General features: G+C 47.1%; 1 protein-coding gene across 1 annotated transcript in view; it reads left to right on the top strand.

The window, feature by feature from the left end:
• The window catches only part of eaf2 (ELL associated factor 2), a 70,970-nt gene that overhangs the window by 27,482 nt on the left and 19,822 nt on the right, over positions 1–23,666 (top strand). Inside the window, exon 5 of the mRNA XM_085986817.1 lies at positions 22,138–22,419. Within this exon, the coding sequence (XP_085842943.1) occupies positions 22,138–22,419 (282 nt within the window). The remainder of the gene's footprint in view (positions 1–22,137; positions 22,420–23,666) is intronic.

Below are 23,666 nucleotides of genomic sequence, written 5' to 3'. Positions count from 1 at the left end.
GAGAGCTAATAGCGAGGACAGCTCGCACCATAGAACCGTAGAAGATTACAGGACAGAAGAGGGCCATTCAGCCCATCATGTATGTGCCAGCTCTTTGCTGGAGCAATAGAAACTACTCCCCACTCCTCTGCTGTCTACCTATGGCACTGTATCTTCAGCTGTTTCAGACATTTACTCTTCCCTTAAGAGATGCAATCATCGATGCCACAAATCCTCGCCGTGACCAAGCACTCCATGCTCTAACAACTCAGTGCGTCAAAAATTTCTCCTAATCTCTCTCCTCACCTGTGATCACAACCTTGGTGTCATATTTGACCCCGAAATGAACATATCCACGGCATAACAAAGATCGCCTACTTCCACCTCCGTAATATCGCCTCGTCTCCGCCCTTGCCTCAGCTCATCCGCTGCTGAAACCCTCATCCATGCCTTTGTTACCTCTAGACTTGACTATTCCAATGCACTCCTGGCTGGCCTCCCACATTCCACCCTACGTAAACTTGAGGTCATCCAAAACTCTGCTGCCCGTGTCCTAACTCGCACCAAGTCCTGTTCGCCCATCACCCCTGTGCTCGCTGACCTACATTGACTCCCGGTTAAGCAACGCCTCAATTTCAAAATTCTAATCCTTGTTTTCAATTCCCTCCATGACCACGTGGTTCAGTATCAGATTTTGTTTGATAACGCTCCTGTGAAGCGCCTTGGGACGGTTTACTACATTAAAGGCGCTGTATAAATACAAGGTGGTGTTCTTGATAATTGGACTATTTCTTTATACTGATCTATTGTTATATTCCATTCTACACTCATACGGTTTTAGCACCGATCCATTCGTACCTTTCCAATTCATCCTCAGCATTGGTTAGAAACTTGTTTCACAAGCAAGTTTTCGCCTCTGGATTAACCTAAATACAGGAAACGTTTTTTTATCCGGCACGGACGGGACCGACGTGGTGCCTGTTCATCAAAAATTCCGGATAACGGAAAGCTATAGTAAAAGATACGGAGCTGAGAGCTCCGTATAAAGCAACAAACCCTGTTGCTTGCTTCAGAACAATGGCCACAAGTTGCAAGCGTCTCTGTAGCTTAGCAACAGCTGCAGCCACACCCTTGCACAGCAACAAATGGAGGAAGGCAAGTAATAAAAGTTACCTGAACCTACTCCTGAATTTTGCCAGTTAACCGAGATTTCCGGTTATTTAGGTGCCGGTAAATCGAAAGTTTCCTGTAACACGCTCTGCTTTATTTTTGGTGATCGAGGGACATGGGTTTAATTTGGTGTCCGCCTTGGCTCTGTGGTAGCTGTCTCTGAGCCGAAGTCGTCGGTTTAAGCCTCACTCTGATAACTCGAGCACATAATCTAGACTGGCATTTCAGTGCCAGACTTTGGGGAGTGGTGCACTGTCGGAGGTGCCATCTTTTGCATGCGCTGTTAAATCAGTCTGTCCACTCGGGTAGATGTGTAAAAAAAATAAATAAATAAAAAACCCATGGCACTAATGAAAAAGAGCAGGGCATTCTCCCCGATGTCCTGGGGGAATTATCCCTCAACTCAACACCACCAAAACATATTGGGCTGGATATTCCGGTCCCTACGGGTGTGTACGCGCTGTGTACCCACCCATAGGGACATCGGATGTGCCGGTTTCAGGCATGCGCTGGAAACCGGCATTTCCGATCTGTCAAGAAAGCTCTTGCGGTAACAGGGCCTCTGCGGGGGGAGAGTTCCGCTTTTTGGAGACCCTCCGCCCGCAGAAAACACTTACACCTGCTTTTGCCAGGCGCAAGAATTGTAAGGCCTTTTACCATGATAAGAGTTGAAAAAAGTTTTTTTTTTTTTTTTAAAAAGTTCACAGATTTATCGTTTAAAAATACTTAAAAAAAAAAAAAAAATAGGTAAGTTTATTTTAGCCCTGTAAAAAAATTTTGTTTAACATAGTTAATTTATTGTAATTTCAAGTCATTTTAAAAATGTGATCTTTTTATAAAAAAAAAAAAAAAAAAAAATTATTTGAAGTTTTACTATGTTTTGGGGGTGATCTCCATTCATATATTTGATAGGTCTTCCTGTCAAGTGTATGAAGGGAGATTCCCTTCTGTGATTGGCTCCCCATGGGCCACGTGATCCCAGGGACGCTGCGAACTGCCTGTGCCTCTGGGATACGTGGGCCCTGCGCACTTCAAGTTTGGAGAGGCCCAGCATCGGAATTGTGTGCGCGTCCCGGGAGCCCTCGGGTAAGGGCGCAGATTTTTCCAGATCGCAGCCCTCCGCCCGCAGGAGGCCTGTGATCGGAATATCTGGGCCATTATCTGGTCGTTTATCTCATTTCTGCTTGTGGGACCTTGCTGCGTACAAATTGGCTGCAGTACTTCTTTACATTACAACAGTGACAATACTTCAAAAGTACTTCATTGGCTGTGAAGCTCTTTGGGATGTCCTGAAATCTGCTATATAAATTTACACTGGCCCAGAAATTCGGGTCGGGGGCTTCCCGCGGGTGCAAGCCCCCGACCTGCACTTACCTAGCGCGCCGGCTGTTGTGCTGTGGGCCCGTGTGGGATTCCGATCCTGGGCCTGCTCCAACTGCCGGCGCGCAGTGCTTGCGTATCCCAGGGGCGCAGTTAGTTCGAAGCGTCCCCTGGGATCACGTGGACTATGGAGAGCCAATGGTAGCAGGGAATCAAGAAATGCTTCATTCATAAGTTTGACAGGAAGACCTGTCAAACCTATAAATACTATAAGCCCCAAAACATCACTAAGTCTTCAAATAAATAAAAAAATCACATTTTTAAAATAAAGTATAAATTACATGAAATAGCTATTTTAAACAATAATTTAAATTTTTGAAAAATTAATTACATTTTCTAACAGGGCTAAAAATAAACTTACCTTTCTTTAAAGTATTTAAAAATAATAAACCTGTGGGGGAAAAATGTTTTAATTTTAATTAATTCACCACTTACCTTGTAAAAAGCAGGCCTTACGACTGCTTTTTACATGTCTAACTTCTGGAGACTTACCCTCGCGGAAAAACCTGCAAAAAAAACCTAAGTTCGATGCGCACGCGCTGCCTCTCCTGCACACGCGTTCGACTTCTGAACCCCTTCTTTCAGGGGAACGGAAGTGCCGGTTTTCCGCGCATGCGCAGTGCATGCACGAAACCGGCACTTCCATTGGACTTACGGGTGAGTACCCCGTACGTACTCACCCGTGGAGACCCGAATTTCTGGGCCAATATTTCTTTAGGTGTCAGCCATGGCTCAGTGGGCAGCACTCTCGCCTGAGTCAGAAGGTCGTGGGTTCAAGCCCCTACTTCAGAGATTTGAGCACATATTCTAGGCTGACACTCCAGTGCATTACTGAGGGAGCGCTGGAGGTGCCATCTTTCGGATGAGACGTTAAACCCAGGCCCCGTCTGCCCCCTCGGCTGGACGTAAAAGATCCCGTGGCACTATTTTGAAGAAGAGCAGGGGAGTTATCCCCGGTGTCCTGGCCAATATTTATCCCTCAATCAACATCCCTAAAGAAACAGATGATCTGGTCATTATCACATTGCTGTTTGTGGGAGCTTGCTGTGCACAAATTGGCTGCTACGTTTCCTACATTACAACAGTGACTACACTTCAAAAGTACTTCATTGGCTGTAAAGCACTTTGGGATGTCCCGAGGTTGTGAAAGGTGCTATATAAATGCAAGTCTTTTCTTTTTTTGCTTTGAAGTACAAATTGGCACAGAGAAACTGACATGTTCATTTGTTTTTAACGATGCAATTGCTCACCGTAATATTGACACCCCCCTCACTGGCACCAATTTAGGTTTGAACAAATTGTGGCTAAAGTGGCATTACTCTGTCTGCGCGGTGAGGTTTCTATTCCGTTTTGGATTAAATAGTAACCTTTGCGCTGCATTTAATCAACTATTAAATGAACAGAAACCAGCTGGCACTGTGATGTTCTTCATGTACCTTGTGGCCATTTTTTTTTTATTGGTTGAATGCCATCTGGTTGGGAAAAGTAAGCGTTTGTCAAACCCGCTGGGGAGGGGAGCTGGCCATCGTTGCATTGTGACGCTGTATGTTTACAAAATGCGAGCAACAAATGTTTGCCGACGGTTTGGTTCCTTCCCATGAAGATAGTGCCCCTTTTAAACTGAGGACAGTTTCTTCCTGCTTGCAGGAGTTTGTGGTCTGCGACTTCTTTTTCAATATTATCTACAATAAAAATTGACGTACAGCGCCGGGCAGACCTGCTGATCTCGTTGCGGCTCCTCTTGCAACATTAAAAATAATTTAAGACAAGGACCGACTTCCTCTTGCAGAACAAATGTATAGTGCTCATAACATTACCAGACCCATTGTAACATTAAGCATTGACATGTCAAGACTTGCTGGAGAGAAGCTGCTGATCCCTTCATGCCTCTCCCTGTTACCTAATTAAAAGGGGGAAGGGCACAAAACAAAGGTGTGGATAAAAAATATATAAAAATGTAATAGGGGCCGAGGTGATGATCTGAAATTGTTGAACTCGATATCGAGTCCGGAAGGCTGTAAAGTGCCTAATCGGAAGTTGTTCCTCGAGCTTACGCTGGGTTTCCGTGGAATGATGGTGGAGCCCAGCATGTGAGTGCAAAAGACAAGGCTGAAGCATTTGCAACTATCTTCAGCCAGAAGTGCCAAGTGGATGATCCATCTCGGCCTCCTCCTGAGGTCCCCAGCATCACAGATGCCAGTCTTCAGCCCATTCAATTCACTCCACGTGATGTCAAGAAATGGCTGAAGACACTAGAAACTGCAAAGGCTATGGGCCCTGACAACATTCCGGCAATAGTACTGAAGACTTGTGCTCCAGAACTAGCTGCGCCCCTAGCCAAGCTGTTCCAGTACAGCTACAACACTGGCATCTACCCGGCAATGTGGAAAATTGCCCAAGTATGTCCTGTCTACAAAAAGCAGGACAAATCCGACCCGGCCAATTACCGTCCCATCAGTCTACTCTCAATTATCAGCAAAGTGATGGAAGGTGTCGTCGACAGTGCTATCAAGCGGCACTTACTCAGCAATAACCTGCTAACTGACGCCCAGTTTGGGTTCCGCCAGGGCCACTCAGTTCCTGACCTCATTACAGCCTTGGTCCAAACATGGACAAAAGAGCTGAACTCAAGAGGTGAGGTGAGAGTGACTGCCCTTGACATCAAGGCAGCATTTGATCGAGTGTGGCATCAAGGAGCCCTAGCAAAACGGAAGTCAATGGGAATCAAGGGGAAAACTCTCCATTGGTTGGAATCATACCTAGCACAAAGGAAGTTGGCTGTGGTTGTTGGAGGTCATTCATCTCAATCACATGACATCACTGCAGGAGTTCCTCAGGGCAGTGTCCTAGGCCCAACCATCTTCAGCTGTTTCATCAATGACCTTCCCTCCATCATAAGGTCAGAAGTGGGGATGTTCACTGATGATTGCACACTGTTCAGCACCATTCGAGACTCGTCAGATACTGACGCAGTCCGTGTCCATATGCAGCAAGACCTGGACAACATTCAGACTTGGGCTGACAAGTGGCAAGTAACATTCGCACCACACAAGTGCCAGGCAATGACCATCTCCAACAAGCGAGACTCTAACCATCTCCCCTTGACATTCAATGGCATTACCATCGCTGAATCCCCCACTATCAACATCCTGGGGGTTACCATTGATCAGAAACTGAATTGGACCAGCCATATAAATACTGTGGCTACAAGAGCAGGCCAGAGGCTGGGAATTCTGCGGCGAGTGTCTCACCTCCTGACTCCCCAAAGCCTTTCCACCATCTACAAGGCACAAGTCAGGAGTGTGATGGAATACTCTCCACTTGCCTGGATGAGTGCAGCTCCAACAACACTCAAGAAGCTCGACACCATTCAGGATAAAGCAGCCCGCTTGATTGGCACTCCATCCACCACCTTTAACATTCACTCCCTCCACCATCGGCGCACTGTGGCTGCAGTGTGTACCATCTGCAAGATGCACTGCAACAACTCGCCAAAGCTCCTTCAACAGCACCTTCCAAACCCGCGACCTCTACCACTTAGAAGGACAAGGGCAGCAGACGCATGGGAACATCACCACCTCCAAGTTCCCCTCCAAGCCACACACCACCCTGACTTGGACCTGTATCGCCGTTCCTTCACTGTCGCTGGGCCAAAATCCTGGAACTCCATTCCTAACAGCATTGTGGGTGTACCTACACCATATGGACTGCAGCGGTTCAAGAAGGCGGCTCACCATCTTCTCAAGGGCAACTAGGGATGGGCACTAAATGCAGGCCTAGCCAGCCAGCGATGCCCACATCCCATCAATGAATTTAAAAAAAATACTCAATTGTCCTATGGATACACCCCAACATCCTATTCACTCAAGCTACCGCTTCACTGCATTGCTCATGTACCTTTTCAAAATGTATGCACTAGAATGCCCAAATCTCTTTTTATCACCACCTTCTTCATGCCTTTCCCTGAAGGATGAATGAATGTTGAGCGTTCGCCCTGCCCGCATGCATAACACTGCACTTATCTCCGTTATACATCATTTGCCAGTCTTGAGCCCAATCTCCCCAATGCATTAAGATCCACCTGAAGCAGACAAGCATCATCTACACAATAGCAAAATACTGCGGATGCTGGAAATCCGAAATAACAACAGAAAACGCTGAAAAAACTCAGCAGGCCAGGCAACATTCGTGGAGAGAGAAACCGAGTTAACGTTTCAGGTCGAAGTATTTATCCAATTCTCTTTTGAAACATACGAACAATGACGGACAGGTAAAGACCATCTGGTCCATCCAGCCTGTCTCACACAACTGTGATATCACAATCGATACACAGCACCCCACCCGAAACCATAGGATCTCCTGGGAGAGGCAAAAAATCTAGGCCAATTTGGGGGGTGTGGGGGGGGGGGGGGGGCGGAAATCTGGGAAATTCCTCGCCGACCCATCTAGGTGTTCTGACGAAGGGTCTTCGACCTGAAAAAATAGATTTGTAAGGCATGACCTTTTTACGAAACCATGTTGAGTGTCTCTAATATGTCCTTCTCTACCCAAGCATTGCATCCCTAATAGTTCCCTCAAGCATTTTGCCTATTACTGATAAACTAATGGGCCTATAGTTACCTGGGTCTGTCTTGTCACCTTTTTTAAACATGGGGATTAACACAATTGTAACGAAGGATATTAGCTCTGATGATGTGGAATCTGTATGGGTAGAATTGAGAAATACTAAGGGGAAAAAAACATTAGTGGGAGTGGTATATAGACCTCCAAACAGTAAGGCGGAGGTTGGGGATGGCATTAAAAGGGAAATTAAAGAAGCGTGCAATAAGGGCACAGCAGTCATCATGGGTGACTTTAATCTACATATAGATTGGGCCAACCAAATTAGTAACAATACTGTGGGTGGAGGAGGAATTCCTGGAGTGTTTACGGGATGGTTTCCTGGGCCAATATGTCGAGGAACCAACCAGAGATCAGGCCATCTTAGACTGGGTATTATGTAACGAGAGAGGATTAATTAGCAATCTTGTTGTACGAGGCCCCTTGGGTTGGAGCGATCATAATATGATCGAATTCTTCATTAAGATGGAGAATGAAGTAGTTGACTCAGAGACTAGGGTCCTCAATTTAAATAAAGGAAACTACGATGGTCTGAGGAGCGAGTTGGGTAGGATTGATTGGGGAATGGCACTCAAAGGGTTGACGGTGGATAGGCAATGGCAAACATTCAAAGACCGAATGGATGAGCTACAGAATTTGTTCATCCCAGTTTGGCATAAAAATAAAACAAAAAAGGTGACTCAACCGTGGCTAACAAGGGAAATTAGGGATAGCATAAGATCCAAGGAGAGGACATACAAATTGGCCAGAAAAAGCAATAATCCTGAGGATTGGGAGCAGTTTAGGATTCAACAAAGGAGGACAAAGGGATTAATTAAGAAAGGGAAAATAGAATATGAGAGTAAGCTTTCAGGGAACATAAAAACTGACTGTAAAAGCTTTTATAGATATGTGAAGAGAAAAAGATTGGTGAAGTCAAGCGTAGGTCCCTTGCAGTCAGAATCAGGGGAATTTATAATGGGAAACAAAGAAATGGCAGACCAACTAAATACATATTTTGATTCTGTCTTCACAAAGGAGAACACAAATAACCTCCCAGAGATGCTGGGGAACATAGGGTCTGATGAAAGGGTGGAACTGAAATAAATCAGTATTTGTAGGGAAATGGTGTTAGGAAAATTGATGGGACTGAAGGCCGATAAATCCCCAGGGCCTGATAATCTACATCCCAGGGTACTTAAGGAAGTGGCCCTAGAAATAGATGCATTGCTGGTCATCTTCCAGAACTCGATAGACTCTGGAACAGTACCCATGGATTGGAGGGTAGCTAATATTACCCCACTATTCAAAAAAGGTGGTAGAGAAAAAGCGGGTATTTATAGACCGGTAAGCCTGACATTGGTAGTGGGGAAAATGCTAGAGTCCATTATAAAAGATGTAATAGCAGGGCACTTGGAAAGCAGTGACAGGATCAGACAAAGTCAACATGGATTTACAAAAGGTAAATCATGCTTGACTAACCTACTGGAATTTTTTGAGGATGCAACTGGTAAAATAGATAAGGGAGAACCAGTGGATGTGGTGTATTTGGACTTTCAGAAGGCTTTCGATAAGGTCCCACATAAGAGATTAGCGTGCAAAATTAAGGCACATGGGATTGGGGGCAAGGTATTGACTTGGATAGAGAACTGGTTGGCGGACAGGAAGCAAAGAGTTGGAATAAACAGGTCGTTTTCCGAGTGGCAGGCAGTGACTAGTGGGGTACCGCAAGGATCGGTCCTAGGACCCCAGCTGTTCACAATATATATTAATGATCTGGACGAGGGAATTGGATGTAATATCTCCAAATTTGCAGACGACACAAAGCTGGGTGGGAGGGTATGCTGTGAGGAGGATGTCGTGAAACTCCAGTGCGATTTGGACAGGTTGGGTGATTGGGCAGAAACATGGCAAATGCACTATAATGTGGATAAATGTGAGGTTATCCACTTTGGTGGCAAAAACAGGAAGGTGTGGGAGACTACAGTCTCCCGCGTAAAGAAATAGGCAACACAGCGAGCTACAAGAAATAGGTCTTTACTCCAACTCTCACAATACAGTACTGAATTCGTAAAGCCCGCGAGCCTGTGATGACTCACGGATTGGTCACCTGCTGGAACCTGATTGGTTTTCCTTCCCTCAGCAGCAGGCAAGTCTGAACATGCCTTATTCCTCTCAGCTTGCAACTGTCTTGCGGGGGGAGGGGAATACAGCAGTTAAAAGGGGATTATACAGGTTTATCTACATACACAGTGTTTCCCCAATGTGGCAACGCCACAAAGGCAGATTATTATTTGAATGGCAATAGATTAGGAGAAGGGGAAGTGCAAAGAGACCTGGGTGTTCTTGTGCACCAGTCGCTAAAGGTAAGCATGCAGGTGCAGCAGGCGGTTAAGAAGGCAAATGGTATGTTGGCCTTCGTAGCAAGAGGGTTTGAGTACAGGAACAAGGATGTCTTGCTACAGTTGTACAGGACCTTGGTGAGACCGCACCTTGAGTATTGTGTGCAGTTTTGGTCGCCTTACCTGAGGAAGGACGTTCTTGCCATGGAAGGAGTGCAGCGAAGATTCACCAGGCTGATACCTGGGATGGCAAGAATGACGTATGAGGAGAGATTGTGTCGATTGGACTTATACTCACTAGAGTTTAGAAGATTGAGAGGGGATCTCATCGAAACCTATAAAATTCTGTCGGGCCTGGACAGACTAGATGCAGGAAGGATGTTTCTGATGGCCGGGGAGTCCAGAACCATGGGTCATAGTTTAAGGATAAGGGGTAAGCCATTTAGGACTGAAATGAGGAGGAATTTCTTCACCCAGAGAGTGGTGAACCTGTGGAATTCTCTGCCACAGAGGGTGGTGGAGGCCAGTTCATTAAATATATTCAAGAAGGAGTTAGATATATTTCTTAAGGCTAAAGGGATCAAGGGATATGGGGAGAAGGCAGGGACAGGGTACTGAATTTGGATGATCAGCCATGATCTCATTGAATGGCGGAGCAGGCTCGAAGGACCGAATGGCCTACTCCTGCTCCTATCTTCTATGTTTCTATGACTACATTAGCCTCCTTCCAGTCTATAGGAACTATTCCAGAGAGCATTGAATCTGTATCCACCACCCTATCAGACAGTGCATTCCCAATCCTAACCACTCGTTGCGTAAAATTTTTTTCCTCATGTCGCCTCTGGTTCTTTTGCCAGTCGCCTGAAATCAGTGCCCTCTGGTTATCGACCCTTAAGCCATTGGAAACAGTTTCTCTTTATTTACTCGATCTAAACCCTTCATGATTTTAAACACCTCTATCAAATCTCCTCTTGGCATTCTCTGCTCTAAGGAGAACAACTCCCAGCTTCTCCAGTCTATCCACATAATTGTAATCCCTCATCCCTGGAACCATTCTGGTAAATCTCTTCTGCACCCTCTCCAAAGCCTTCACGTCCTTCCTAAAGTGCGGAGCCCAGAATTGGACTCAATACTCCAGCTGGGCCGAACTAGTGTTTTATAAAGGTTCAGCATATCTTCCTGACTTTTGTACTCTCTGCCTCTATTTATAAAACCCAGGATCCCGTACACTTTATTAATTGATTTGTTAACCTGTCCTGCCTCCTTCATCTGTTGAGAAGCAGAACCGAGGGTTATAGGAATATTTGACAATTTATTTTTTGCAGACAAGATTGTGAAGGAAACTAGTGTTGCCTAAAGTAGGGATTAACTTTAGTGGTGGGTGAGAAGTTCATGACCCAATAACCGTCAGTGGATTCTGGTTAGGATTCGTTGGGCTGAAACATAGAAACATAGAAGATAGGAGCAGGAGTAGGCCATTCGGCCTTTCGAGCCTGCTCCGCCATTCAATGAGATCATGGCTGATCATCCAAATTCAGTACCCTGTCCCTGCCTTCTCCCCATATCCCTTGATCCCTTTAGCCTTAAGAAATATATCCAACTCTTTCTTGAATATATTTAATGAACTGGCCTCCACCGCCCTCTGTGGTAGAGAATTCCACAGGTTCACCACTCTCTGGGTGAAGAAATTCCTCCTCATCTCAGTCCTAAATGGCTTACCCTTTATCCTTAGACTGTGACCCCTGGTTCTGGACTCCCCGACCATCGGGAACATCCTTCCTGCATCTAGTCTGTCCAGGCCTGACAGAATTTTATAGGTTTTGATGAGATCCCCTCTCAATCTTCTAAACTCCAGTGAGTATAAGCCCAATCGACACAATCTCTCCTCATACGTCATTCCTGCCATCCCAGGTATCAGCCTGGTGAATCTTCGCTGCACTCCCTCCATGGCAAGAACGTCCTTCCTCAGGTAAGGCGACCAAAACTGCACACAATACTCAAGGTGCGGCCTCACCAAGGCCCTGTACAACTGTAGCAAGACATCCTTGTTCCTGTACTCGAACCCTCTTGCTACGAAGGCCAATATACCATTTGCCTTCTTAACCGCCTGCTGCACCTGCATGCTTACCTTCAGCGACTGGTGCACAATAACACCCAGGTCTCTTTGCACTTCCCCTTCTCCCAATCTATTGCCATTCAAATAATAATCTGCCTTCCTGTTTTTGCCACCAAAGTGGATAACCTCACATTTATCCACATTATAGTGCATTTGCCATGTTTCTGCCCAATCACCCAACCTGTCCAAATCATACTGGAGTTTCACGACATCCTCCTCACAGCATACCCTCCCACCCAGCTTTGTGTCGTCTGCAAACTTGGAGATATTACATCGAGTTCCCTTGTCTGGATCATTAATATATATTGTGAACAGCTGGGGTCCTAGGACCGATCCTTGCGGTACCCCACTAGTCACTGCCTGCCACTCGGAAAACGACCCGTTTATTCCAACTCTTTGCTTTCTGTCCGCCAACCAGTTCTCTATCCAAGTCAGTACCTTGCCCCCAATCCCATGTGCCTTAATTTTGCACGCTAATCTCTTATGTGGGACCTTTATCGAAAGCCTTCTGAAAGTCCAAATACACCACATCCACTGGTTCTCCCTTATCTATCAGTTACATCCTCAAAAAATTCCAGTAGATTAGTCAAGCATGATTTACCTTTTGTAAATCCATCTTGACTTTGTCCGATCCTGTCACTGTTTTCCAAGTGCTCTGCTATTACATCTTTGCTTTCAGAAATTCCCTCAGCACGTTAAATTCTTTGCAATTAAGCCACTGCAGTTATCGTCGTATAAACATTTCCCAAAAGTAATATTGGGGGACAAACAATTCACAGCATAGATTTTGGAAATACATGCATATAAACACTTTACTTAGTAAGTTACATATATATTTGAGCCATACCTTCTATGTGTTCCCTTATGAAGGGGTCATCCATGATGTTACTGTGATTGGTTTTCAGAATCTTCTCAAATTCAGTGATGTCATTATTTTGATAGGCACTGAGAAAACAGCATACTTGATAACTTCAATTTTCCCTAATCAGAGCTTTGTTTTTCTGCTAGGAGCAGGTCTTTTTGCCTGCCAGTCTGTAGTACAACTATTAATACAGTGTACCCCATTTATAACATTTGCTGTTTGTTGAGAAAATTAGGTGAACAAGACTATTTCCCCAAATTAAATGGATTAAAGTATGTTTCATCTGTTATAGTGGACAGGTATATTGGTTTGAGCACCTATATTTTTTTAATTTAAATTAATTATGGCTGTGGAAAATGTAAATTAGCCAGAAATGATGATACCTGGAATCATTCTGTTCCATTTTGCTGATAACACAGACGTAACTACCACAGTTTGAGCTCTTAAATGGTGTCTGAACCCAGTATTCACTCACCTAAGTTATTTAGCTGATTGATCAAAGAACTGATGAGTACCTACGTTAATACAATTTTAAGCATTCAGAATAGCAGTCATTAGACAGCGTCTTCCTTGGTTATACTGGACTTTAGTTAAGTCAGTCAAATCAAGTCACAAGGATCAGCGGCACTGAATTTTCATGTACTCTGTGGAATTCCAGTGGGAAACCGGATATGAAGATCACTTGGTGTCTCGTTCAATCTCCTGGCCATTTTACAAACTTGCTGTAGTTTTTTTTTGGGACACTAAGGGAATCGAGGGATATGGGGATAGTGCGGGAAGGTGAAGTTGAGGTAGAAGATCAGCAATGATCTTCTTGAATGGCAGAGCAGGTTCGAGGGGCCGAATGGCCTTCTCCTGCTTCTTATTTCTCATGTGCTTATGTTTATTTTACTGAATATCTGGAGGTCTCTGTCAGATGGGACTATACCAGTGACCACCAGAATGATACCAGGGCTCAGAGGTTTAAGAACATAAGAAATAGGAGCAGGAGCAGGAGTAGGCCATTCGGCCCCTCGAGCCTGCTCCGCCATTCAATAAGATCATGGCTAATCTGATCTTGGCCTCAACTCCACTTTCCTGCCCGCTCCCCATAACCCTCGATTCCCCTGTTTTTCAAAAATCTGTCTATCTCCACCTTGAATATATTCAATGACTCTGCCTCCACAGCTCTCTGGAGTAGAGAATTCCAAAGATTCACGACCCTCTGAGAGAAGAAATTTCTCCTCATCTCTGTTTTAAATGGGCGCCCCCTAGTTCTAGATTCCCCCACAAGGGGAAACATCCCCTCAGAATCTTATATGTTTAAATAAGATCACCTCATTCTTCTAAACTCCAATGAGTACAGGCCCAACCTGCTCAACCTTTCTTCATAAGACAACCCCTTCATCCCAGGAATCAACCTCGTGAACCTTCTCTGCACTGCCTCCAATGCAAGTATATCCCTCCTTAAATAAGGAGACCAAAACTGTACGCAGTACTCCAGGTGTGGTCTCACCAGCGCCCTGTACAGTTGTAGCAAGACTTCCCTACTTTTTATAAGAACATAAGAAATAGGAGCAGCAGTCAGCCATTCGGCCCCTCGAGCCAGCCCCGCCATTCAATAAGATCATGGCTGATCATCAACCTCAACTCCACTTTCCCGCCCGATCCCCATTGCCCTTGATTCCCCTAGAGTCCAAAAATCTATCGATCTCGGCCTTGAATATACTCAATGACTCAGCATTCACAGCCCTCTGGGGCAGAGAATTCCAAAGATTCACAACCCGCTGAGTGAAGAAATTCCTCCTCATCTCGGTCTTAAATGGCCGACCCCTTATCCTGAGACTGCCCCCTAGTTCTAGACACTCCAGCCAGGGAAAACAACCTCTCGGCATCGACCCTGTCAATCCCCTTCAGAATCTTGTATGTTTCAATGAGATTACCTCTCATTCTTCTAAACACCAGAGTGTGTGGGCCCATTCTACACAATCTCTCATCATAGGAATCAATCTAGTGAGCCTTCGTTGCACTGCCTCCAAGGCAAGTATATCCTTCCTTAGATAAGGAGACCAAAACTGTGCACAGTACTCCAGGTGTGGTCTCCCCAAGGCCCTGTACAATTGTAGCAAGACTTCCTTACTCTTATACTCCAACCCCCTTGCAGTAAAGGCCAACATGCCATTTGCATTCCTTATTGCTTGCTGTATCTGCATGCTAGCTTTCTGTGTTTCTTGCACGAGGACACCCAAATCTCTCTGAACACTAACGTTTGAAAGTTTCTCGCCATTTAAAAAAAAATTCTGTTTTTCTATTCTTCCTACCAAAGTGAATAACTTCACATTTCCCTACATTATACTCCATCTGCCACCTTACTGCCTACTCACTTAGCCTATCTATATCCGTTTGCAAACTCTTTGTGTTCTCCCCACCGCTTACTGTCCCACCTAGCTTTGTATCATCAGCAAACTTGGATACATTACACTCGGTCCCTTCATCTAGGTCATTAATATAGATTGTAATTAGCTGAGGCCCCAACACTAATCCTTGCGGCACCCCACTAGTTACTGCCTGCTAACCTGAAAAAGATCCGTTTATCCCTACTCTCTGTTTTCTGTCCATTAACCAATCCTCTATCCATGCTACTATATTACCCCCAACCCCATGAGCCCTAATCTTGTGTAATAACCTTTTATGTGGCACCTTGTCGAATGCCTTTTGGAAATCCAAATATACTACATCCACTGGTTCCCCTTTATCTACCCTGCAAGTTACATCCTCAAAAAACTCTAATAAATTTGTCAAACATGATTTCCCTTTCATAAAACCATGTTGACTCTGCCTAATCACGTTATGATTTTCTAAGTTCCCTGATACCACTTCCTTAACAGTGGATTCCAGCATTTTCCCGATGACTGATGTCAGGCTAACTGACCTGTAGTTCCCTAGTTTTTTCTCTCCCTCCTTTCTTGAATCGCGGTGTTACATTTGCAACCTTCCAATCTGCTGGGACCATTCTAGAATCTAGGGAATTTTGGAAGATCCAAACCAACTATCTCTTCAGCCACCTCTTTTAGAACCCTAGGATGTAGGCCGTCAGGTCCAGGGGATTTGTCGGCTTTTAGTCCCATTAGTTTCTCTAGTACTTTTTCTCTACTTTTATACTCCATCCCCCTTGCAATAAAGGCCAATATTCCATTTGCCTTCCTAATTATGGTTTAAATTAGGAGGGCCGGTTGCATAAACTTGGCTTGTATTCCCTTGAGCATAGGAGATTGAGGGGTGACCTGATCGAGGTGTTTGTTAAAATGATTTGATTGGGCAGAGACTGAGAAACTATGGATGGGGAATGAAAAACAAGGGGACATAATCTTAAAATGAGAGCTAGACCGCTCATGAGCAAAATCAGGGAGCACTTTTTCCACACGAAGGCTAGTAGAAATCTGGAACTCTCTTCCCCGAAAGGCTGTTGAAACTTTTAAAGACTGAGACAGATGGATGTTTGTTAAGTAACGGTATCGAGGGGTATGGAGCAACAGTGGGTAAATGGAGTCGAGGTGCCGATCAGCCATGATCTAATTGAATGGCAGAGCAGACTCAAGGGACTGAATGGGCTACCCCTGTTCCTGTGTGCTGCTTCCCCCTCAGAATGTTTTTCTCCACAGTAAGAAAGATTGTTGTCAATTGTGAGCTTAAAAGATGCTTTTACACTTGCTGTACACATGTTCTGATCTGGGAAGTGTTACCTCCAGGCCCAACTCACCCTCCCCCACCTTTATGTATCAGCTGTGGCTCAGTGGGTAGCACACTCGCCTCTGAGTCAGAAGGTTGTGGGTTCACAGTCCCACTCCAGGGACTTGAGCACATAAAGCTAGGCTGACGCTCACTGTGCAGTACTGAGGGAGTGCTGCACTGTCGGAGGTGCCGTCTTTCGGATGAGACGTTAAACCGAGGCCCCCGTCTGCGCTCTCAGGTGGACGTAAAAGATCCCATGCCACTATTTCGAAGAAGAGCAGGGGGGAGTTATCCCTGGCGTCCTGGCCAATATTTATCCCTCAACCAACATAACAAAAACAGATGATCTGGTCATTATCACATTGCTGTTTGTGGGAGCTTACTGTGCGCAAATTGGCTGCCACGTTTCCCACATTACAACAGTGACTACACTCCAAAAAGCACTTCATTGGCTGTAAAGCGCTTTGAGATGTCCAGTGGTCGTGAACGGCACTGTATAAATGCGAGTCTGTCTTTTTTTATATCGTTTGAGACATGTGCTCGTCTCTTGGTTACACATTATGATATGAAGATCCGATTGCGATTGATTGCAAGCGCAGGCAACCCTTGGCCTTAACCTGAAGTCAGTTTGTTGACAATCCGTGTTTTTCTTGTTCTGCAATACCTTTTGCTTGTGTGAGTGTCAAATTGTTAAGGGGCATAACTGATGAAGAAAGAACCTGGTAGAACTCCAGAATTGCTGTAAGCCTATGCAATTAAGATTACTGTGAATTCCAACCACCCCCTGCAATATGAGACCTTTCAAAAGGGAATTGGATAAGTACCTGAAGGAATAAAATTTGAAGGGCTACGGGGAAAGGGCGCGGGAGTGGGACTAGCTGAAGTGCTCTTGCAGAGAACTGGCACGGGCTCAATGGGTCGAATGGCCTCCTTCTGTGCTGTAACCATTCTATGATTTACCATTGTGGTAAACCACTGTTTGTATTCCTGTTTGTCCTGTTTGTATTCCACTGTGTACATGCCTGGACATGCCTCGGCTGGCTCCTCTCACAGGTCCTAGTATAAAGGTGACTGCTCCCCAGCCCTTGGTATCCTGGACCGGTCGACCACTCGAGGCAGACCTCCATTCTGTTGTTAATAAAAGCCTTTAGTTACTCTTCTAACTCTCAGTCTTTTATGAGTAATTGATAGCGCATCAATTTTATTAACAACATTTTTATAATGGAGAAGATCCTCACACCAGCATGCCTGGACTTAGATCATCGGGAGGCGGACTCATCCACCAAGTTTACTCACTGGCTTAAGTGTTTCGAAAAATTCCTGACCGCCTCTGAAGCAATCAAATCGGACGAGGACAAACTGGATGTCCTGACCTCCAAAGTGAACCACCGAGTGTACTCGGTCATCCAAGACGCGACCTCGTACGCGGATGCTATCAAGCTCCTCAAGGACCAGTACACGCGCCCAGTGAACGAAGTGTACGCCAGGCACCTCCCTGGGGAGTCGTAAACAACAACCTGGGGAATCGACCGTGGAATACCTTCAGGCACTGTCTGTGCTTGGCCGGGCCTGTGGTTGTAAGGATGTAAAGGCCGCCGTGTACACAGAGGAACTTATCCGGGACGCTTTTGTAGCGGGCCACAGATCCAATTACACACGACAGCGACTGTTGGAGCAGAGTAACCTCGACTTCAACAAGGCCTCTGAACTCGCACTATCGTTGGATGCAGCCTACCAGGGCATGGATGCCTACTCCTCTGCACCGTGGACGCCGCGGGGAATGACAGCCTGGGACACGGTAGGACCGCCTCATAGCGCCGTGCCACCCCAGCCACACCCCAACAACGGCCCAACTACCGCAGCAGTGTCCCAAGGCCAGACAGCAGTGCCCCAAGGCCAGAAATGCTACTTCTGTGGCCAGGCAAAACACCCCAGAGCGCGCTGCCCGGCGAAAAAAGCGATCTGCTCGGGCTGCGGGAAGAAGGGACACTACGCTAGCGTCTGCAGGGCCAAAGCCACCCCGAACTCCAGCAGCGCCGCGTGTGGGCCATGGCCGCCATTTTGGACCTCCCCGGCCGTGTGCGAATCACCGGTACAGCAGCCATTTTGGACGCCTCCAGCCACATGGGGATCATGGACGCCGCCATCTTGGACGACAGCCGGGACGCAGCAGGCCCCCGACACCGCCTCATCTGATACCCGCAGCGACACACCGACCCCTACGCTGGCATCCGTTACACTGGACCAAGCGAGACCGCACCAACTGGCCAGTTCCACAATGGACATTAAGGTAAATGGTCACGATACAATCTGCCTTTTTGACTCTGGGAGCACGGAGAGCTTCATCCACCCCGACACGGTGCGGCGTTGCTCTCTCCCAGTCCTGCCTGCGCAACAGCGGATTTCTATGGCCTCCGAGTCCCAGTCGGCGGACATCGGCGGCTACTGCGTGGTGACACTCGTAGTAGACGGGACCGTGTACGATCATTTTAAACTTCTGGTCCTGCCTGACCTCTGCGCTGCCGTCCTGCTGGGGTTAGATTTTCAGTGTCACCTTAAAAGTGTTACGATGGCGTACGGTGGACCCCTACCCCCACTCACAGTCCGCAGCCAGCAGCTTCCAAATTGCCCGCCGCGCACCAGGTGCAACCTCTCCACACTCAGAGTCACCCCCCCACCACTGTTTGCTAACCTCACCCCCGACTGTAAGCCCATCGCCACAAAGAGCAGGCGATACAGTGGCGGGGACAGGGTTTTCATTAAAACCGAAGTGGAGCGGCTCCTGAAAGAAGGGATTATTGAGGGCAGCACCAGCCCCTGGCGAGCCCAGGTTGTGGTCGTTAAGGCCAGCGAGAAGCAGCGCCTGGTCATCGACTACAGCCAGACAATAAATCGCTACACCCTGCTGGACGCCTACCCACTCCCCCGTATAGCTGATATGGTCAACCAGATCGCGCAGTACCGCGTCTTCTCGACCATTGACCTGAAATCAGCGTACCACCAGCTCCCCATCCGCCCTGAGGACCGCCAGTACACTGCCTTTGAGGCAAACGGCCGCCTCTATCACTTCCTTAGGGTTCCCTTTGGCGTCACCAACGGGGTCTCCATCTTCCAAAGGGAGATGGACCGGATGGTAGATCAAAATGCGTTGCAGGCCACTTTCCCATATCTGGACAATGTGACCATCTGCGGCCGTGACTTGCAGGACCATGACGCAAACCTCGAAAAATTCCTCCACACCGCCCAACTCCTGAACCTGACATATAACAAGGAGAAGTGCATATTCCGCACAAACCGCCTCGCCATCCTTGGCTGTGTTGTGGAACACGGAGTCATCGGCCCCGACCCCGACCGGATGCGTCCCCTTATGGCACTTCCACTGCCCCACTGCCTCAAGGCCCTGAAGAGGTGCCTAGGGTTTTTCTCCTATTACGCCCAGTGGGTCCCCTACTATGCGGACAAGGCCCGTCCGCTGATCAAGTCCACCTCTTTTCCCTTGACGGCAGAGGCCCGCTTAGCCTTTCACCGTATCAAGGAGGACATTGCCAAAGCCACCATGCACGCAGTGGACGAATCCATCCCCTTCCAGGTGGAAAGCGACGCGTCCGACTTTGCCCTGGCCGCTACCCTCAATCAGGCGGGGAGACCCGTGGCCTTCTTTTCACGAACCCTCCAAGGCCCGGAGACCAGACACTCCGCTGTCGAGAAGGAGGCCCAGGCGATTGTGGAGGCTGTGCGTCATTGGAGGCACTACCTGGCCGGAAAACGATTTACCCTGCTCACTGACCAGCGTTCAGTTGCTTTTATGTTTAACAACAAGCAGAGGGGCAAAATCAAAAATGACAAGATCTTGAGGTGGAGAATCGAACTTTCCACCTACAACTACGAGATCAGGGAAGCTAAATGAACCCCCGGATGCGCTATCGCGTGGCACCTGCGCCAGCGCGCAGATCGATAGACTACGGGTCCTCCACAATGACCTCTGCCACCCGGGGGTCACCAGGTTCTTCCACCTCATCAAGGCCCGCAACCTGCCTTACTCTATTGAGGAGGTCAGGACCATGACCAGGAACTGCCAAGTCTGCGCTGAGTGCAAACCACACTTTTATAAACCAGACAGGGCCCACCTGATAAAAGCCACTCGCCCCTTCGAGCGCCTGAGCGTTGATTTTAAAGGGCCTCTCCCCTCCTCCGACCGCAATGTGTACTTCCTCAATATTATTGATGAGTACTCCCGTTTCCCGTTCGCCTTCCCCTGCCCGGACATGACCAGTGCCACGGTCATTAAATGTCTGAACAACCTCTTCACCCTGTTCGGCTTCCCCAGCTATATCCATAGCGACCGGGGCTCATCGTTTATGAGCGACGAACTCCGTCAGTACCTGCTAACTAGGGGTATTGCCACAAGCAGGACCACCAGTTACAACCCCCGGGGGAACGGACAGGTGGAAAGAGAAAATGCGACAGTTTGGAAGGCCGTCCTGCTAGCCTTAAAGTCTAGGGGCCTTCCAACCTCCCGCTGGCAGGATGTGCTCCCCGATGCGCTCCACTCTATTCGGTCACTGCTCTGCACTGCCACTAACGCCACCCCTCATGAGAAAATGTTTGTCTTCCCAAGGAAGTCCACATCAGGGACATCGCTACCGCCATGGCTGACGTCCCCAGGGCCGGTCCTACTGAGAAGACACGTGAGGACCCATAAAACGGACCCCCTGGTCGAGAGGGTCGACCTCCTCCACGCCAACCCCCAGTATGCTTACATCGCATACCCGGACGGGCGGGAGGACACAGTCTCCATAAGAGACCTTGCACCCTCGGGGACCACAGTAACCCACTACCCACTACCACCCCCCCCCACGATCCGATATCCAGCCCCAGCAGACGGCAGGCCTGGGCCCCGCGACCCGCTCGACATCTACGAGGACGACACGCCTGTGCCACAGCCTACGCTGGACTCGACGCCGGAAGCTTCACTACCCCTGCCGTCGCCACGCCGATCACAGCGGCAGACAAGACCTCCGGAGAGACTCCAATACACTAACTTTTAATACACTTCACCCCGCCGGACTCAATTTTAAACAAGGGGTGAATGTGGTAAACCACTGTTTGTATTCCTGTTTGTCCTGTTTGTATTCCACTGTGTACATGCCTGGACATGCCTCGGCTGGCTCCTCCCACAGGTCCTAGTATAAAGGTGACTGCTCCCCAGCCCTTGGTATCCTGGACCGGTCGACCACTCGAGGCAGACCTCCATTCTGTTGTTAATAAAAGCCTTTAGTTACTCTTCTAACTCTCAGTCTTTTATGAGTAATTGATAGCGCATCAACCATTGAAATTGATTAAATGCTTGAGACGTCATAAGGCGTGGAATGAGTAAAGCCGATTTAACCGATTTGAATCTGTCCTTTCCATGTAAAATTTGAACTCTCTTGGACTCCTACTTAATCAACCTTAATATTCATTCTCTTCCACCAACCCCTCCCATTTTCTCTCCTCTACTGAAGGTGCTGTGCTGACTCTTGTTAGTGTATGTTTTAACGGACACCTGCAGCTCTATAGTGTCTTGCTCAAGTGCCCATTCTTTCATGTTTGAGCCTGGACACGGAGGGTCAGTGAGCTGCTCAACCATAGGGGGCATCACAGCTGAGAGTAATGCTCTTCCACTACGGAGGCATCACAGCTGAGCTAATTTGTTTGTTTATATGTAGATATATGCATGCAGGAGCCAATTTGCACATAGCAAGGTTCTCTGTCAAGTGAGACTCATGCCTAAATATGCTCTGGGTGATGGGATTTAAGAAGGAATGTAAGCCAGGACACGATGAGAAGTCCTGCCTCTTCTTTCAGCAAGCGTCATGGGATCTCTTACTTTATGTCCACCTGAACAGTTGGCTTAGCATCTCATTCAGAAAGACATTTGCATTCTCATTCATATTTGATTTTGCCTTCAACTAAAACTCTTCTGTGTTTGTTTATAGAGCTGATGGCCGAGGTGGGCGCCATGGACCAGTTGAGTACATCGGATAGTTCGTCCGACTCCAAGGGTTCTTCATCCTCTTCCTCAAGCAGCGATAGCTCCAGTGATTCTGAGGATGAGACACACAAACCTGCTCTCCCTCCTTCAGTGCCTGCTCTCCCTCCTTCAGTGCCTTCCTCTCATACTTTTTCAATGCCATTAATACCACCTTCACTACCTGAGCATCACATATCAACGGTGGATGCCGTTAACAGCAGACCCGAGGAGACTCTGAGCACATTGCGTAAGTAATTTAATTTTCCTTTTTTTTTATCAACGAAGTAAAGTTTATCATTTCAGGGGATGAGAGCCCTCGTTGGATAACGTTGGCTACCGACGGGCCCAGTGTTGAAGGAGGTTAGTGGGTGCAAGAGAGGAAATGTAACAGAACAGTACTGTCCCATTGGACGTAAGAACATAAGAAATAGGAGCAGGAGTCGGCCATACAGCCCCTTGAGCCTGCTCCACCATTCAATAAGATCATGGCTGATCTTCAACCTCAACTCCACTTTCCCACCCGATCCCCATATCCCTCGATTCCTTTAGAGTCCAAAAATCTATCGATCTCAGCCTTGAATGTACTCAACATTTGTAACAAAATTGCACCTGGGCAGGACCGGGACCAATGTCCTAGGGGGAGTGTTTGCTAGTGCTCTGGTGGAGGGTTTAAACTAAAATGGCGGGGGGTTGGGAACCTGAGCAGGGAGACAGAGGAAAGGGAAACAAGGATGGAAGGAGAAAAACAAAGGTGGCAGTCAGAGAAATCAAGGGTTTAAATCCAACATGGCCACAGTAAATAATTCTAAAAGGTGTAAGAGTGTTAAAAAATAAAAAGCCTGAAGGCCTTGTGTCTTAATGCGAGGAGCATTCGTAATAAGGTGGATGAATTAGCTGCGCAAATAGAGGTAAACGGATATGATATTGGGATTACGGAAACATGGCTCCAGGGTGATCAAGGCTGGGAACTCCACATTCAGGGGTATTCAATATTCAGGAAAGATAGGCAAAAAGGAAAAGGAGGTGGGGTAGCATTGCTGGTTAAAGAGGGGATTAACACAATTGAAAGGAAGGATATTAGCTCTGATGATGTGGAATCTGTATGGGTAGAACTGAGAAATACCATGGGGCAGAAAACGTTAGTGGGAGTGGTATACAGACCTCCAAACAGTAATGCGGAGGTTGGGGGTGGCATTAAACGGGAAATTAGAGACGCGTGCAATAAGGGCACTGTAGTTATCATGGGTGACTTTAATCTACATATAGATTGGGCTAACCAAATTAGTAACAATACTGTGGAGGAGGAATTCCTGGAGTGTATACGAGATGGTTTCCTGGACCAATATGGCGAGGAACCAACCAGAGATCAGGCCATCTTAGACTGGGTATTATGTAATGAGAGGATTAATTAGCAATCTTGTTGTGCGAGGCCCCTTGGGTCGGAGCGATCATAATATGATAGAATTCTTCATTAAGATGGAGAGTGAAGTAGTT

The sequence above is a fragment of the Somniosus microcephalus genome, chromosome 4 (assembly GCF_052327205.1).
Source record: "Somniosus microcephalus isolate GS21.2 chromosome 4, FLI_Smic_1.0, whole genome shotgun sequence".
NCBI lineage: Eukaryota > Metazoa > Chordata > Chondrichthyes > Squaliformes > Somniosidae > Somniosus > Somniosus microcephalus.
Note: the sequence above shows the minus strand (reverse complement) of the source record. Positions and strands in the feature narration are given on the sequence as shown.